The following is a 19,580-nucleotide window of genomic DNA, read 5'->3' on the forward strand; positions in this document are numbered from 1 at the left end:
TAACATGGACAGGTTTGATGGCATTGATGGCACACTCCACAGAATGTTATTTTCAGTCAGTCATTTTGTTGTAGTTTACAAACAGTTTGCCAACTATGATCAAAGTGCTACCTCTGTGTTTCACTTGAACCACCAGTATGACAAGCAGAGCAAGTCTGAGTATGGCGTCTGGGAGCGAGGGGCAGGGTAGCCCCCCGTCCACTCCCCAGAGACCCCCCCAACCGCCTGGGACAGGAGAGGTCCCCTTACCTGCTGCAACACGCACACAACCCGGTGGACTGGTGGGTTAGACACACACACACACACCACACACACAATCCGTGGACTGGAGGGTTAGTCCACTTATTATTCTCCTTCACCAGTAGGACTAATCTAAACCTAATGAACTACACTGATCAGAAATATAAATACAACATGTAAAGTGTTGGTCCCATGTTTCATGAGCTGGATTTTTTCTTTCTCCCATACGCACAAAAAGCTTATTTCTTCCAAAGTGTGTGTGCACTTTTTTATATCCCTGTTAGTGAGCAGTTGTCCTTTTCTAAGATAGTTCATCCACTTGTGCTGGGGAAAATAAAAGGCCACTTTAAAATGTGCACTTTTGTCACAACACAATGCCACAGATGTCTCAAGTTTTGAGGGAGTGTACAATTGGCAGGCTGACTGCAGGAATGTCCACCAGAGCTGTTGCCAGATAATTTAATGTTCATTTATCTAGCATAAACTGTCTCCAACGTCGTTTTAGAGAATTTGGCAGTATGTCCAACTGACCTCACAACCGCAGGCCACGTGTAACCACTCCAGCACAGGACCACCACATCTGGCTTCTTCACCTGTGGGATCCACTGAGGGGGGGTTGGGGGTGGTGCTGAGGAGTATTTGTGTCTGTAATAAAGCCATTTTGTGAGGGGAAAACACATTCTGATTGGCTGGACCTGGCTCCCCAGTGGGTGAGCCTGGCTGCTAAGTGGGTGGCCCTGTGCCCTTCCAGGCTCACCAATGACTGCTCCCCTGCCCAGTCATGTGAAATCCATAGATTAGGGTCTGATGCTTTTATTTCAGTTGACTGATTTCCTGATTAACTGTAATTCACCAAAGTCTTTGAAATTGTTGCATGTTGCGTTTTTATATGTTTGTTCAGTATATGTAAACTAATATAAGATAGTGCCAGTTAAATACATGAATCTATCCCACCTCCCAGGTATCCATGGGGACAAGAGGCTTTTGACAAAGCCAGGAGTGAAGACAAGCCTATCTTCCTGTCAGTGGGCTACTCTACGTGTCACTGGTGCCATGTGATGGAGAGAGAGTCCTTCGAGGACGAGGAGATTGGAAAGACCCTCAGTGACAACTTTGTCTGTATTAAAGTTGACCGTGAAGAGAGACCTGATGTGGACAAAGTCTACATGACCTTCGTGCAGGTGTGTGTGGCTGCGTGAATGTTTGTGTGCCTGTGTGTGTAAACCTGTAGTAATCAAGTCCCCATATCTGCTGTGTTTGTTAATCTGTATTGCTGTCCCTGGTCCCTAGGCAACCAGCGGAGGTGGTGGTTGGCCGATGAGTGTGTGGCTGACCCCTGACCTACGACCTTTCATTGGGGGCACCTACTTCCCCCCAAAGGACAGTGGCCGGAGACCTGGACTCAAAACTGTCTTGACCAGAATTATGGAGCAGGTCATAACAATGTCCAAGCTGTATTTGAACTCTACAAATACAGCACTTTACAAAGTTCAAATGTGTGTATACAGTAGCCTACATGGATATGCCAAGTAGCTTGTTGGGTGTGTGAGTGGCAAAGATATTAGTGCTGTAACAACCGTGTGTGTTCCGCTCCCTCTCAGTGGCAGGATAACCGTGAAGCGTTGGAGTCAAGTGGTGAGAGAGTTATAGAAGCTCTGAAGAAGGGAACCTCTATCGCAGCTAACCCAGGGGAAACCCCACCCCCAGCCCATGATGTAGCCAATCGCTGCTTCGTACAGCTCGCACACTCCTATGAGGAGGAATATGGAGGATTCAGGGATGCACCCAAGTTCCCCTCACCAGGTACATACGCACACAGGAGTTCTCCAGTTCTTTCTTTTTGTCTTTGCGTCTCTGTCTGTCTGTGTCTGACCGTTGCTCTCTCTCCTCTTTCTATCTCACGGTCTCTTTCTCTCTCTCTCCTCTTTCTATCTCACGGTCTCTTTCTCTCTCTCTCCTCTTTCTATCTCACGGTCTCTTTCTCTCTCTCTCCCACTTTCCTTCTGCCTCTCTTTCTGTAGTGAATCTGATGTTCCTTATGTCATTTTGGTCTGTGAACCGTTCGTCCACTGAGGGGTCCGAGGCGCTCCAGATGACCCTACACACACTCCGCATGATGGCCCTGGGGGGCATCCACGACCATGTGGCACAGGTACATACTCTCATTCACACTAACGCCACTTTGCCATCGTTCCTAGGACATGCTACTCCACTACACCCAGCACACCACAACACAGCTGGCATGAGCAAGAGGAGAACGTTTGTTGCATTTCTCATTCGTTTCTTTCTTTCTCTCCCTATCTTCCTCTCTTGCAGGGGTTCCATCGTTACTCTACAGACTCATCCTGGCACGTTCCCCACTTTGAGAAGATGCTTTATGACCAGGCCCAGCTGGCTGTGGCCTACATCAGCGCCTACCAGGTGTGTGCATGCGTGTGTTTGTGTGGCAGCCACATCGTTTAACCCCTGTCTCTACCATAATCGTTTTCCTGCCAAAAAAGTCTTAGTCAGCAGAATTCGCCTAGATTAATAAACTCTGTTAGGGGATGTCACATCATGTGAGGGGTATGTATAGCAATGCGAACCACTGCCGCAAAGCGTGCAATATTTTACAGGGAAAGCTGCAGCAGAAGCGAACCTCTTTGTCCGCGGGAGGCTACAATAACTTAGTTTCCTGGGGAAGCTGTGAAGTGAGCTGTAGCCTCCCGGGGAAGCTGTGAAGTGAGCTGTAGCCTATTGTGTGATTGTGAGTCTATATGCATAGCAATTATAAGGATACATATTTCGGTACATTTTGCTGCCGACTAACTTACGCTCATTTTTTAAAATATTTTTTTTAACCTTTATTTAACCTTTATTTAACCAGGCAAGTCAGTTAAGAAAACATTCTTATTTTCAATGACTGCCTGGGAACAGTGGGTTAACTGCCTGTTCAGGGGCAGAACGACAGATTTGTACCTTGTCAGGTCGGGGGTTTGAACTCGCAACCTTCAGGTTACTAGTCCAACGCTCTAACCACTAGGCTACGCAATGACACCGGTCAACAAACGGTAAAACAATGTCAAACAGTAAAGCGATGCGACCAACAGAAAATACTATGGATGCATACAAGAAATTGACACTTTTCAATAAGAGCTTAATGAAAACAAACCACAATAGCAAGCCTATCGTCTTATAGTCAAAATGCTCTAGCCAGTTATTGAACATGCAACTTATGTAATGAAGCTAATAAAAGCAAGATGGCGCCGACAGAGAGGGTGACCTCATTTCTAGTCCTTAGGAAACTATGCAGTATTTAGTTTTTGTATGTATTATTTCTTAAGTGTTATTACATACAGCCGGGAAGAACTATTGGATATCAGAGCGACATCAACTTACCAACATGATGACCAGGAATACGACTTTCACAAAGCGCATCCTTTGTTCGCACCACCACCCAGGGCATTGGATATCATTCCAGAGGCGGACCTAAAAAAACGTAGCCGCAGAAGTGGTAGATGGAGCAGGCTCCTTATCAGACTTCGGAGGCCTGCACACCACCCACCTCTTCCGATTATATTACTCTCCAATCTCCACATAACAAGGTAGACTAAATTAGGGCAAGGGTTGCTTTCCAGAGACATACTCTGTTTCAAGGAAACATGGCTCTCTCGGGATATGTTGTCGGAGTCGGTACAGCCACTGGGATTCTTTATGAGTCGCGCCGACGGAAATTAACATCGCTCTGGGAAGAAGGGCGGGGGTGTATGCCTCATGATGTTGTTACTAACAACATTTAAAAATATATATATATTGCCAGGTAAATTGACTGAGAACACATTCTCATTTACAGCAACGACCTGGGGAATAGTTACAGGGATGAATGAGCCAATTGTAAACTGTGGATTAATAGGTGACCGCGATGGTTTGAGGGCCAGATTGGGAATTTTGCCAGGACATCAGGGTTAACACCCCTACTCTTACGTAAAGTGCCATGGGATCTTTTAATGACCTCAGAGAGTCAGGACACCCGTTTAACATCCCCCGACACAGGGCAGTGTCCCCAATCACTGCCCTGGGGCATTGGGATATTTTTTAGACCAGAGGAAAGAGTGCCTCCAACTGGCCCTCCAACACCACTTGGTCTCCCATCCAGGAACTGACCGGGACCAACCCTGCTTAGCTTCAGAAGCAAGCCAGCAGTGGCATATAGGAACTCAGTCCTTTTGTTCATCTGACCTAGAATTCCTCACAAGCAAATGCCGACCATATTTTCCCCCAAGAGAATTCTCGTTGGTTATTGTCATATCCCCCCTCAAGGAACTTCACTGGACTCTATGCAAACTGGAAACCATATATCCTGAGGCTGCATTTATTGTAGCTAGGGATTTTAACAAGCAAATTTGAGAACAAGGCTCCCTAAATTCTATCAGCATATTGATTGTAGAACTTGTGTGTGTGGGCAATACACTGGATCACTGCTACTCTAACTTCTACGATGCATACAAGGCCCTCTCCCGTCCTCCCTTTCAGTAAATCTGACCACGACTCCATTTTGATCCTCCCATCCTATAGGCAGAAACTCAAACAGGAAGTACCCGTGACAAGAACTATTCAATGCTGGTCTGACCAATCGGAATCCATGCTTCAAGATTGTTTTGATCACGCAGACTGGGAAATGTTCCGGGCAGCCTCAGAGAATAATATCGATCTATACGCTGATTCAGTGAGTGAGTTCATAAGGAAGTGCATTGGAAATGTTGTACCCACTGTGACTATCCTACAGCCATCCATTCCCACACTTCATCTTTTGGTGCACTGCTTTGCATATCTCTAATGTGTTGCAATGTATCCAATGTGTATCTCCTAATCAGTTTAGGTGAAAGAGGTGTTCTATTGGCAGCCGCCCTGGCAGCTTTGTCAGCCAACTCATTACCTTTACTCAGGTCTGTAAAGATTTTTCCATTTGCTGTCATTTTCAAAATGACAACTTGTCCAGGTAACTGGAGATAATTCAGTAGAGCTCTCACCTCTGGTCCATTCTTCACAGGAGCTCCCAGTGATGTCATGAATCCTCTGTGTTCCAAAATCATGGGTAAACACCAAAAGCATACCTTGAGTCTGTGTAGAAATTAGGTGTTTTTCCACCAATTCCGCCACCTCTGCTGATGTTACTGCAGGTAACGTGCCTGTCACTATCACATTGTCCATTGTAGGAACTGCCCAGCCTGCTTTCCTCACACCCCCCTCCACAATGCTTGAACCGTCTGTGTGTGAGATAAACTCCGGGTTTTCCAACAGATGCCACTTAGTAAAACCCATCAGGGAGCTGATCCAAAACCAACTCACAACAGTCGTGTTCAAGTAATGTGGTGTCTGGAGGATACATCAGAGTACCTGGATTACATGGTGTGCCACGTTGTATGATGATGTTAGGAGCCAACACAGTTGGAGGCTCCATTTGTTCCAACGAGCAGCTGTGACCTGTGCAGCTTGATTCATTGTCAAAAAAAGAGTATGAACAGCATGTCGGCAGAATGTGTCTTTTCAATTATACCCATGTCCAATAGATCTTTAATCACTACTTTAGTAGCATCCATAGCTTCCTTGCTAATGGGATATTGTTTTGTGCAAGGTGGGGCAACACCTGTCAAGCACACTGGTTCCATATCCAAAGTTCCAACCTCATTTTTCTTCGTAGTCCAAATAGGATGGTTCTGAACTGTAGATTCCTGCAGTTGTCGAATTTGCCACGTCACCTTCCCTTCAGAGATGTTCAGTGCAGAGTCAAGTTGCATAATAACATCAGGACCTAAAATAGGTTGTTCAACTGAGCCTATCCACACCCCTTATTTTCAAAATGTTCTTACAATTGTTAAATATTACTGCACTGCCGAAACTAGAAGCACAAGCATTTCGCTACACTCGCAATAACATCTGCTAGTCATGTGTATGTGACAAATAACATTTGATTTGAGTACATTATTTTCAAACATTTGCCAAAAGGCAATTAGTGGAAAACACCCTTCTATACAGCGCACTGAATGCGAGTGGTTCCATGTGACAAAGATTCAAATCTTTGTTAGAAACTAATTGCAACAACTAGGATGGATTGCTAATATGACTAGGATTGTGCCTTTTGGCTTCTGGACAACGAAATAAAGTTGATATGAAAACCAATAGAACAGGAGAGAAATGCTGGTTAATGGCTAGAGGAAGTCATGATAAAATAAATGCCTCCACATTTCTATGATTGGATTTTGGCCAGGCTACTTTAAAGAAAGGTAAGACATGCCTCATTATCTGAAGTAAAGTAAACCGTTCAGGTTTCAAACAATTATACTGCCTCAAGCTCACATTGTAAAGTGGTGGGTGATGCACTGAGAACCTGCCAACCATTGACTATAGCCTACAGTATGCACAAGAATAGTGATTAGGATTCACACTTGTATGAGTTGAGATTGAGAAATAAAAATAGTAGCTCTATTTAATCGTGGCCATCAAAACAGTTTTTAACCTATACACCAATAAGCACAAACGGTCAAATGCATTTTCAGCGGCTAACCGTTATACCAAATAGCAATGTATAGGCCCATAGACGTGTCCCTTACCTTGTTGGTGGTACAGTAGAATAAATCAACACTGTAGTATAGTAGAAAACGCCAACAAGGCTACTTCACTGATGTATTTTTCATCTTGAAAAGGTAATGATTCACTGTAAAGCCAGCCTCGATGCGTAGTACAGGGATATATAGGTGCTGTATTTGGGAGGTGTGCGATCAAGTGCAAGAAGTTTTTTATAGGTGTTGTACAGTGGTTGGCTCAGAATACAGTTGCGTTATCGTTGCTATATGTTGTTGTGGGTGCAGGTCTCAGGAGACTGGTGCAATATTGTTAATTACAGTAGCGTATGGTTGGGTTCCGGTTGTGTAACAGTTGCAGTGTGATATGTTGTCTTCTCTGAGTGCAGGCCTGGTTGTGGAATGGTTGTGGTCTGCTTGTGTCGTGGTTTTGTGATATGTTGTCTTGTGTGGGTGCAGGTGTCGGGGGAGCAAGTCTTTGCTGACGTGGCCCGGGACATTCTCCTCTATGTCTCCAGAGACCTCAGTGACAAGGTGAGCCATCTCCCTCCTACTTCATTAACACCTCTGGGTGTGTGTGTGTGTGTGTGCGTGCGTGTGTGTGAGGGCCAGGTATCGCACTCTTTTAAATAATGCCCCTGGATTACTATCAAGGTCCACCTGTTTCTTCCTCTCTGGCAAGGCGGCAGCCATCTTAGTTTGATTAATGTCTCGACAGCCCAGAACAGAGCACACAATTAAAACCACACTCATTGAGATCGTTCTATTCACCAAGATTTATTATGTAATTATACGGTAAGGAATTACGCAAGGAAGGTAATTTACCACGGACACGTTCTTTTATACGGCTGCCTCGTACAGGGCTTTCCCTCGAAAGCTCAGAGTCATTGTCGCAGAGAGAATATAGAGAATGTGCAGACAATGGAGTTGGCCTGAATTTGAGTTTCTAGTTAATTTACTTACTGTTAAACGGAGTAGTTGCATGTCATCTACCTTTAATCTCATGTGCTGCGGGCAGTGGCGTGCACAAACAGCACTTAATGACTGAACCTTGTTTTGTTTTTTCCACACGATTGTTAATGAGTTAGGTAGTTTAGATAGCGCTACCGCTAGCTAGCACTTCCACACTCTATTTCCCTAGGGGGCAGCAGCTACCTTGTCCAGATGCTGAGCCTGGTTGATAAGCGCATCAGGTGCTGCCAATTAGGGTGGTCGTCGGTCAGAGTCCCAGCTTGCAAGCCGTGAGGCTGCTGGTTTTGCTTGGTGGCCATGAGGCCGTTCGTTTGTTTGAGTCTTTAGTTTCGGCATGCCTTTTAGTGTGTTTATTTGTTTCGCCACATTCTGAACATAATAATAATCCGGTTGGACAGGCCGATCAAGAGACAGAGCTGGCCCTGGGTACATGCATTCAACGCCTGGTCGCATTACTTTTCACATTTAATGCACACATTTATTCAGGTTACAGACAATGTAACTAGGCCAAGGACCCCTTGAGAAAGCGAGTGCAACAATTTCCTTAGGCAAGTTTCTTGGTTTCGTAATCCATTACATCAACAACAAAAAAATAAACATTCAATCCAAGGATCATGACCGGAACATTGGTTTAAGATTCATTACATTTATCATACAGAGAATGATATTAACACTGTTCTCTAAACACCCCTCTCTCTCTCTTGGGGGTTTAGTCTGGGGGCTTCTACAGTGCTGAGGACGCAGACTCTCTCCCTGCTGCTGGGGGAAGTGAAAAGAGGGAGGGGGCATTCTGTGTGTGGATGGGGTCAGAGGTCAGAGAACTACTTCCTGTCGTGGTGGAGGGAGCAACAGGGGGCGCTACAGAGGCTGACATCTTCATGCACCACTACGGGGTCAAAGAACAAGGCAACGTGGACATGGAACAGGTGTGTGTGTGCGCGCAAGCTCGTTGGTCCCCAAGATAGACCTTGTCCTAAGTATCTTTTAAATTATCATTAACATTTATCTTCTGTGTGTCTTCTGTAATTATCTTCTGGGCGTGTCAGGACCCTCATGGGGAGCTGCAGGGCCAGAATGTGTTGATTGTGCGTTACTCTGTGGAGCTGACAGCTGCACGCTTTGGCCTCAGTGTAGCAAAGGTCTCTGAGCTACTGGCCTCCGCTAGAGCCAAGATGGCCGAAGTCAGGAAGAGCCGTCCAGCCCCTCACCTCGACACCAAGATGCTGGCCTCCTGGAACGGTAAGAGCACACACACACTGCACCCAGGTCTCCATCTGATGCGGGAGTGAATCAGTATCTGTGAGGTAACGAAGCTAGGCGATTCCAGGAACCCTTCCATTAAACCTCTCTCCCCCATCTAGTCCTTAATTAGTCAATCACTTCATTAATCAGCTGTCCCACAGTGCAGACAGCACTCTACTGGGCTTTGATGACTAGGCTGCTCCCTACCAAAGCTTTGATACTGACATGAAAGATGGAGGGAGGGATGGAGGGAAGGAGAGAAAAGGAACCCAGCGACCAGGGGAACTTCAAAGCCTGGTAATCACCAAGTTGCTTCTGAACTGCCACCTCACAGAGTCACGGAGCTGCTCCAGAGAGAGATAATGATACAGCGTTCCAGTATGGGACGATATCACAGAATTCCATTGAAACCATGTTGCTGGCAGTTGCTTGACAATATTTTGGGTTTGGCAATATGACAATGGGCTTCATAACCTTTCTCTCCCTCCTCCCATATCTCTTTATTGCTCTCTCTCCAGGTCTGATGTTATCAGGCTTTGCACGTGTCGGTGCTGTGCTGGATGACAAGGCTCTGCTGGAGAGAGCGGTGCAGGCCGCTGGCTTCCTAAAGGAGCACCTGTGGGACGCGGAGCGACAGATAATGCTTCGCTCCTGTTACCGTGGAGATGAGATGGAGGTGGAGCAGGGGTAAGATGGGGGGGGGTAATGATGATGATTAGGTGACAAATCATAACTTTAGTACTTGACATCAGTGTGTGATTTGCGCATAAGTTTCAATTATCTGCACATATCGCAAGTGAGCAATGGACTGAATTAAAGGTTAAATTAAAAAAAATTGAATAATACAATGAATTGGGCAGGTAGGTGACAACACATGAGGACCTTTCACCAACATCAATTTGACCGCGTGTTAGATAGGTTTCACAAACTAAAACACAAATACAATTGTATTTATCACATGCTTCATAAACAACCAGAGAAATGCTTACTTACGGGCCCTTCCCAACAGAAATAATAGAAAAATAATAGCACAAGGAATAAATAACGGTAACATGGCTATATACACGGGGTACCAGTACCGAGTTGATGTGCAGGGGTACGAGGTAATTGAGGTAGATAGTGTATGTACATATAGGTAGGGAAAAAGTGACTAAGCAACAGGATTAGTGATGCACCGATATATTACATTTTTGGCTGATTCTGATATTTTCCTTGCCAAAAAAAATATACCGATATTTAAAATGTTAGCGACCTTAAGCATTCTAGTACAATTAAATAGTTAACACACATGGACGCAGAGGTCTAAGGCACGGCATCTCAGTGCAAGAGGCGTCACTACAGTCCCTGGTTCGAATCCAGGTTGTATCACATCCTGCCGTGATTGGGAGTCCCATAGGGCGGCTCACAATTGACCCAGTGTCGTCCGGGTTTGGCAGGGGTAGGGCGTCATTGTAAATAAGAATTTGTTCTTAACTGGCTTGCCTAGTTAAATAAAGGTTACGCACCACTGACCCAAAAATGATTTTGTTGGCATTTACGCATGTCCCCATTACCAGTAAAAAAAAATCTCTTTCACTTACTTGCTGTGCTGTTTCGTTGTTCAGTCGTTTCATTCTCAACCAAGATTTCTTGGAACGCCGTTTGGGTCTTTGCGTCTCAAAAAAGAAAACAATGACCAGTAGATAACACTATTTGACATGTCAAATAAGTTTGTTGACCAATCAGCACCTGAAAATGAATTCACATAATAACTTAACGCCTTTATACATGATTTACTTAGTGTAATAACTATCACTTGTATTTAATGTCACAATGATTCATCGATACATATGCTATGATGCTGGTAAAGTTGTCTCGTGCACCTACAGTGCTGGTCATAAAAAAGTAAAGCTAATTAGCTAGCTAACTATATAAATAGGTGTCATCTAAAATAACCCACATATTTGATTAATGGTGGTCGGACCCATCTATGTGAAGCTAGCCACAATAAGGATTAGCCACAATAGTGGACTTTGCGGTTAGCCATCAAAATAAAACTATGGCATAATTCTACTATGTGTTAATTTGCATCACTGTCAATGACATACTTTTATTTTGAAGGCACACCGTAAATTCCACTATTGTGCCTAATCCTTATTGTGGCTAGCTTTACAACACATAACCAAGTCCGGTTGAGCCTCACTAGCCAGATGAAGCTAGCTGGCTACTTATAACGTTAGCTTTGGGCAACAGGGTTAAGTAGCTGGCTAGCTATTCATTTTCATGAACTGAAGTTAAATTTCAATAGGCGAACAACCTAGCTAATACTTACTCACAAGGATTCCTAAATCATTGCTAAGAATAATGAAAACGACTGCAGTTTCTCCTGATCATTGTTTCAGGCTGGTTGTATTGGTGCTAGCTAGGTACCAAGATAAAGCTAGCTACCCCAGAAGTTGCGTCAAACAAATGATGCTTTATTACCATCGCGGTATTGTAAAAATATTGTTCGTGGCCGGTGTTTGCAGACTTTTTTTGTACAGCTTTGACAGAGCTACTGTATATTTTTTGACATGCAAAGACCCAAACGGCGTTCCATAGTATGTATGTCTTGAAGCTAATAGCAATGACGCTATTACTGTGTAACTCCGGTAGGGCAACATCTGAAAAATAGCGCACTTGGTAGTGTGTATTGGTGCTCGACCAGTCGGCGAAAGTCAACATCACCCACGACAGAGAACGTTTGATTGTCAAGGGCAATGAATTCCATCATCTTGGCCTTTATGGATTTCAGCTTTGAATTGTCTCGCTGAAATTGAAGTTGACGGCTCGATCCACACAGCAGACATTGTGGGCTAGGTTAGGAATGCTGTGTTGCACGTGTAGAGCAACATTTTACGTGACGTCATTGTTACGCACGCCTCTGAAGAGGGAACGCAACACCCTGTTACAACGCAACTCTCCGTGAAGTGAAAGAGGTATGGACTGTAGGTGTGAGTAAGGGTGACAAAAGGCAGAGGAAGGAATTTATTCCTTCACACGGTAATATGGGGAAAAGGGGCTGGACGGAACCAAAGCAAAGAAAGTAAATATCAAAGCCCCATCTCCTATCTTACCTGCCTAACCACTACATGCCTAATTTAGCACCACCTGGTGCCCTAACCAAAATACAGGGGGTGGTCCGCCCAGGTCTTACCTAGTGTGCCTAGACAGTGAATACTACGAGTTATGTATGCCCGTGAGCCTCTTGCCTAAGCAAGGAGGTGCGAGGTGCCTTCCCCCCTGGGAACAAATGAAACAGAATATTAAACAATTTCACTAAGGACATCAAATAAGCTCTGACTGAGCAACAAACTCACACACAACATACAACTGCTCCCAGCAACAACTAATACAGTACATACCAATGACCAACATGCTATACCCCTCAGCCATCAACCTTCTCTCTCAGCAATGATCTATATCACAATCACTCTCCCCTGAACAACAGAACACTGGCTTTTATAGCTTCAGTAGGCACTGGAAATTGGAGACAGCTGCGTCCTGACGAGGGGGCGAGGTCAGCTCTCCAATTAATCATGGAGTCGACCAATCAGCTGCTGGGAGATTTCAGGATGGCATCTCCTGAAACACACTCAAATACACAAACTTCAACACAGAAACTGGGGGATGTAACAGTCATTACGTCGCGTACCTAAGTTATATAGGTATAGGTATATAGGTCAGCTTTGACATTGGTTTTGCACGTCGGTGTTAAACTAGACATGTTCACAGATATATCGTGCATCCCTAAACAGGATAGATAATAAACGGTAGCAGCAGCTAATGTGATGAGTCAAAAGAGTTCATGCAAAAAGGTTCAATACAGATAACCAATAGCTACCTGGACTAACTATTAAAATAACTATTTAGCAGGTTTATGGCTTGGGGGTTGAAGATGTTCAGGGTCCTGCTGGTTCCAGACTTGGTGTATTGGTACAGCATGCCTTGCAGTAGCAGAGAGAACAGTGGCTGGAGTCTTTGACAATCTTTAGGGCCTTCCTCTGACACTGCCTGGCATAGAGGTCCTGGATGGCAGGGAGCTCAGCCCCAATGATATACTGGGTTGTAAGCACTACCTTCTGTACCGCTTTGCGGTTGGATGGAAAGCAGTTTCCTGTAGTCCACAACCTGCTCCTTTGTCTTGCTGACATGTTTTTTGTAAAAAAATTTAACCTTTATTTAACCAGGCAAGTCAGTTAAGAACATATTCTTATTTTCAATGACGGTCCTGTAGCTTGTCATGGAAATGGATATTGTATTATGTCCTTGATAATGTCCTTGAAGGATCTGGATCCGCCATACACACTGGCTGGTAGGTGGGGGACCAACACATGGTTTATCCAGGTGTTGTGGTTGTTCCTGCCCCAGATTCCATGAGTGAGCGAATGTGTTCACAAACTGTGTAGGGCCCTATGAAATCCGTTTTTATTTGTAAATATGTTTTTTTTGCCTGATTCCATTTTTCCCAAATTCTGTTTTCTCAGTTTTGTTTTTTGGGGGTTTTCAATCTTGAAAACACACTTTTTAAATAGAAAAACAAGTAAATTGGATGTTCAAGTCCACAACAATGTTTGAACCACATCAGGAGACTCCATTTGAGGTCTGGGAAAAATCTAAGAAATGTTGGTTTTGGAGTGCAATTACCCTTTAATTCATTGTGTGCACGGACATGAATTTAAAACCTGAGCCCCACCCATGCCCGCGAGGTTCAGGCCCGACCCTATCCAAGCCCGATTGCTTCTGCCAAATTTAAGGACTGGCCCAACCCGACATCAGAAATAACTTCTTTACTAAAAACATTAGCTGCTCCTCTCTGTGTCACCCGCTCCTGGCTCGCAGCTCGCTCATGGTGCTCTGAGTCTGTAAGTATCCATAGCAATGGCTCCGATTAGGCTGCTCAGCTAAATGAAGAGGCACCAGAGAGCAGTTAGCTTTATTTTCTGTGAATTAATCTCTCCTGCCTTATATTTGACGAGGTTGAAGCACTTATGTCTGAGACAGATGCGACTGTACTGCGCAGCAGAGAATGCCTCTGCTTCAAAATGTTAGTGATACCCGAGCCCTCCCCATACCCTAGTTATTGATGGAAAAACAGGTCCTACCCAGCCCTAATCCAGTTTGCTGTTGGCTTTTCAGAAAGTTGCAGGGAATCCGAATCACTAGTGCATTTAGTTCATGTCTTATGATAAACTTGGGCAAATTAATAACTTTTCTAATAAGTTCAAAACATTTAGTTAATTTCCAACTAATTTCAATACATTTTCTAATATTGTTGAATTCCCTTTTAATGTCTGGATTCTGTGTTTCCTTCTGTGTTCTCCGCAACGCAGATTTTATAGGGCCCTAAATGTGGAAATGCCACTGAATCTGCAGGAAACCACGGCAGGAACCCCCACACGTGTGTGTGAACACATGAATACACACTCACTGGCCTGGTTCCAGTGGGCCCGTCTCATTCGTTCTAGTCATTAGGGGTGTAACGATTCACCGATGCGGTCCCCAGCTCAAATGTTTAAGATATTAGTGCATATGTCCATGGGACCCCAAACCTATCCAAATGTAGCATACATTGGTCAGGAAATCGATTTCAAGCGTTATGAATCGCCGGGTTCGCCATTTTTTTGTTGCTGCTCAAATTACTGTCTACTTTCCGGAAATATCTCATATTTTGTGACTTCACATTTTGCATGCCGAACAACCCCAGACAATATCAGTAGCCTAGTCAAACTGCGGGCTGTGTGCAGCTTTGCGCGCTGACCAACGAGAGGTAGGCCTACTCCTGATCTGGTACATCTGCGTGTCACCTTCAGCATTTAAATGTTTCGTGAAATTGCTTGCGCAATATTAGGCTTTATTAGTTGAGTGACAACCAATGTAATTTGCTAGGTTATTTTTTATCAAATACATAACATCGTGCCGGAGACAACTCTCATCTGGCTGTACATGCTGATCGGGACTTGGCCTACATTGGATTTTTATAAACATTTTGGGGTTGTTTAGCATGAAGCAATCAGTGTATATATGGTCATTTTTACATATACAGGGTCAAGTTGATAATTTCGTAATGAGGACAGCAATCACTTTTGCTACTCCTACTGCATGGTCGAAGCTGGAGAAGAAGAGAAGCTCACTCTCCTCGTCAGTCAACTTCCAAACGGTTTAAACCATTCGATTATGAGATGAGATGTTCTCCTTTTGGTAGGTATTTTCACTATTAAACATGCAATGAACTACACGGAGGGAAAGTACATTGTGCATTCAGCACCACAGACAGGACTCCTGTTAACGGGTATGCACAAAAACACAAGGAGAGAGCTCAACATTACATTTAAACTACTCAATCAGTGTGAGGAGTGTTAGTGGAATGTGATTCACATTTAACAAACAAACAAAAAAAGTATTTTTTCTTCACATTTTCAAACAGTCCATTTATATTTTCCAACGGGGCTATACATTTGGGTAAGTTTTTTTTCTTTCTCGCCTGAGTAGGGTTGTTTCACTGCCAAAAATAAAACTAAACCATCTAGTGTACAGCGAAATAACAACAATGTCAAATACAGGTAGTCAAATAATTAATATCCAATCACATTAACCGTTACTCGCTCGCAGGAATTCTACTAACGGTCCGTATGTAGCCAAACGCAGCTGCTGCTCATGTTGGTATCTGTACGGATGGCACAAAAGCCATGCCATGGAGACAGTGCAGTGGTAACGCACGTGCAAGCAGTTGCTCCTGATGCCACTTGGGCACACTGCAGTATCCACTGAGAGGCTCTTGCTGCTAAGGGAATGCCTGACAGCTTGAAAGACATTTTTATAAACACTACAGTGAAAATGATTAACTTAGTTAAAGCAAGGCCCCTGAACTCTCGTGTATTTTCTGCACTATGCAATGATATGGGCTGCCATGTAATGCTTTTACAACATACAGAAAGAAGTGCGCTGGTTATCAAGGGGCAAAGTATTGACAATTTTTTTTTAAAATTGAGACGAGTTTAAAGTTCTTACTGACCATACTTTTCACTTGTCTGACCGCTTGCATTATGACGAGTTTCTCACACGACTGGCCTACAGTCCCTTGCAAAAGTATTCATCCCCCTTGCCATTTTTCCTATTTTGTTGCATTTTAACCTAATAATTTAAATATATTTTTATTTGGATTTCATGTAATGGACATACACAACATAGTCCAAATTGGTGAGGTGAAATGGGGAAAAAATTACTTAAAAAAAAAGAAAAGTGGTATGTGCATATGTATTCACCCCCTTTGCTATGAAGCCCCTAAATAAGATCTGGTGAAACCAATTACCTCCAGAAGTCACATAATTAGTTAAATAAATTCCAACTGTGTGCAATCTAAGTGTTACATGATCTCAGTATATACACACACACCTATTCTGAAAGGGCCCAGAGTCTGCAACTCCACTAAGCAAGGGGCACCACCAAGCAAGCGGCACCATAAAAATCAAGGAGCTCTCCAAACAGGTCAGGGAAAAATATCAGAAACTTTGAACATCCCATGGACCACCATTAAATCCATTATTAAAAAATTGAAAGAATATGGCACCACAGCAAACCAGCAAACCTGCGAAGAGAGGGCGCCCACCAAACTCACGGACCAGGCAAGGAGGGCATTAATCAGAGAGGCAACAAAGAGACTGAACATAACCCTGAAGGAGCTGCAAAAGGTCCACAGCGGAGATTGGAGTATCTGTCCATAGGACCACTTTAAGACGTACGTACACTCCACAGAGCTGGGCTTTACGGAGGAGTGGACAGGCATATGGAAGAAGGTTCTCTGGTCAGATGAGACTAAAATTGAGCTTTTTGGCATCAAAGAAAATGCTATGTCTGGCTCAAACCCAACACTTCATCACCCCGAGAATACCATCCCTAAAGTGAAGCATGGTGGGTGCAGCATCATGCTGTGGGGATGTTTTCATTGGCAGGGACTGGAAAGAATGATGGATGGCACTAAATACAGGGAAATTCTTGAGGGAAACCTGTTTCAGTATTTGAGACTTGGATGGAGATTCACCTTCCAGCAGAACAATGACCCTAGGCATACTGCTAAAGCAACACTCGAGTGGTTTAAGGGGAACCATTTAAATATCTTGGAATTCCCTAGTCAAAGCCCAGACCTCAATCCAATTGAGAATCTGTGGTATGACTTAAATATTGCTGTACAACAGTGGAACCCATCCAACTTGAAGGAGCTGGAGCAGACATACCCCAAGAGACTTGCAGCTGTAATTGCAGCAAAAGGTGGCTCTACAAAGTATTGACTTTGGGGGGGTGAACAGTTATGCACACTCAAGTTCAGTTTTTTTGTGTTCTTGTTTGTTTCACAATAAAAAATATTTTGCATCTTCAAAGTGGTAGGCATGTTGTGTAAATCAAATGATACAACCCACCCCCCCAAAATCTGTTTTAATTCCAGGTTGTAAGGCAACAAAATAGGAAAAATGCCAAGGGTGTGAATACTTTTGCAAGCCACTGTATCTGGGTGATGTTTTTTCTTGCCTGAATGATCTGAATCTAGGATTACAGGGACTCTCCCCAACTTTATTCAATCTGCGGTAAGTTGGAGTAAATTGGTGCCATTCTCTGTCTGCGTTAACCTCTCTAGTGGGTGTGGGACGCAACTGGGCCCACCTGGCCAACATCTGGTGAAATTGCAGAGCGCCAAATTCAAAAACAGAAATACTCATAATAAAAATTCATAAAACATACAAGTGTTATACATCGGCTTAAAGATGAACCTCTTGTTAATCCAACCATGGTGTCAGATTTCAAAAAGGCTTTACGGCGAAAGCATACCATGCGATTATCTGAGGACCGTGCCCAGCGCACAAAACAGTTACCAGCCAAGTAGATTAGTCACAAAAGTCAGAAATAGCAATAAAATGAATCACTTACCTTTGACGACTTCGTATGGTTTGCACTCCCAAGACTCCTAGTTACATAATAAATGTTTGTTTTGTTCAAGAAAGTCCCTCTTGATATCCAAAAACCTCAGCTTTGTTGGCGCGTTTTGTTCAGTAATCCAATGGCTCAAATGCAGTCACAACAGGCAGACGAAAAATCCAAATACTATCAGTAAAGTTTGTAGAAACATGTTTATAATCAATCTTCAGGTTGTTTTTAGTCATAATAATCGATAATATTTCAACCGAACAATAGCTTCATCAATATAAAAGAAAAACAAGAAAGGCTCGCTCTTGGTCGCGTGCAGAAAACAGCTCTGGGGACATCCCACTATCCACTGACTCAGAGTGGTCTTACTCCCTCATTTTTCAGAATACAAGCCTGAAACCATTTCTAAAGACTTGACATCTAGTGGAAGCCATAGGAACTGCAATCTAGGTCCAAACCATTGACATACTGTATAAGCAGGCAAGAGAAAAGCACCCACATAAAAAAAATATCTCACTTCCTGGATGGATTTTACTCAGGTTTTCGCCTGCCATATCAGTTCTGTTATACTCAGACATTATTTTAACAGTTTTGGAAACGTTAGAGTGTTTTCTATCCAAATCTACCAATTAATATGCATATCCAAGCTTCTGGGCCTGAGAAACAGGCAGTTTACTTTGGACATGCTTTTCATCCGGAGGTGGAAATAGTGCCCCCTACCCTAGTGAGATTAACAAGGACAACACACAGGTCTTTCAATCATTGTATGATTTTTTTTGTGTGCTAATGAACTCAAGCTTACGGACATTGTCAAATGTGATATATAGCAAAGCACCTGAGTGAGTTGAGTGCGCAATTACGCAGGTACTTTCCCGAATTGGATGACACGAACAACTGGATTCATTATCCTTTCATGCCCTGCCTCCAGTCCACTTACCGATATCTGAACAAGAGAGCCTCATCAAAATTTCAGCAAGCAGTTCTGTGAAAATTGAATTTAATCAGAAGCCACTGCCAGATTTCTGGAGTGGGCTGTACTCCGAGTGCCCTGCCCTGACAAATCGCGCTGTTAAGACACTGATGCCCTTGCAACCACGTACCTATGTGAGAGTGGATTCTTCACTCTCACTAGCATGAAAACTAAATACAGGCACAGACTGTGTGTGGAAAATGATTTAACTTTGTTAAAGCAAGGCCCCTGAACTCTCGTGTATTTTCTGCGCTATGCAATGATATGGGCCGCGACCACGTAACGCTTTTACAACATACAGAAGTGTGCTGGTTATCAAGGGGCAAAGTATTGACACGTTTTTAAAATATTTTTATTGTGAGATCAGCTTAAAGTTTTCTTTACTGACTATAATTTCCACTAATCTGACCGCTTGCTGGATTAAGAGTTTCTCACACGACTGACCTGAGTGATGTTTTTTCTCACCTGAATGATCGAAATCTAGGATTACAGGGACTCAGCAACTATATTCAATGTGCAGGAGGCTATGATTAAGAAGTTGGAGCTCTTCTCTGTCTGCATTAACAAACACAACACAAAGGTCTTTGCATCATTTGTATGATTTTTGTGTCTGCAAATGAATTCAAGCTTACGGACAATATCAATGTCAAAAGCACCTG

At 43.6% G+C, this 19,580-nt stretch overlaps 1 protein-coding gene across 1 annotated transcript in view; it reads left to right on the top strand.

Annotated features, from left to right (window-relative positions):
- Positions 1 to 155: 155 nt before the first annotated feature.
- spata20 (spermatogenesis associated 20) overlaps positions 156 to 19,580 on the top strand; it is a 70,454-nt gene continuing 51,029 nt past the window's right edge. The window contains 11 exon segments of the mRNA XM_046356895.1: positions 156 to 212; positions 214 to 281; positions 1,202 to 1,421; positions 1,531 to 1,674; positions 1,842 to 2,043; positions 2,262 to 2,392; positions 2,557 to 2,661; positions 7,260 to 7,334; positions 8,486 to 8,698; positions 8,819 to 9,011; positions 9,533 to 9,701. Of these exon segments, the coding sequence (XP_046212851.1) occupies positions 162 to 212; positions 214 to 281; positions 1,202 to 1,421; positions 1,531 to 1,674; positions 1,842 to 2,043; positions 2,262 to 2,392; positions 2,557 to 2,661; positions 7,260 to 7,334; positions 8,486 to 8,698; positions 8,819 to 9,011; positions 9,533 to 9,701 (1,571 nt within the window). The 5' untranslated portion in view covers positions 156 to 161.

This window comes from Oncorhynchus gorbuscha, linkage group LG07 (assembly GCF_021184085.1).
Source record: "Oncorhynchus gorbuscha isolate QuinsamMale2020 ecotype Even-year linkage group LG07, OgorEven_v1.0, whole genome shotgun sequence".
NCBI classification, from domain to species: Eukaryota; Metazoa; Chordata; class Actinopteri; order Salmoniformes; family Salmonidae; genus Oncorhynchus; species Oncorhynchus gorbuscha.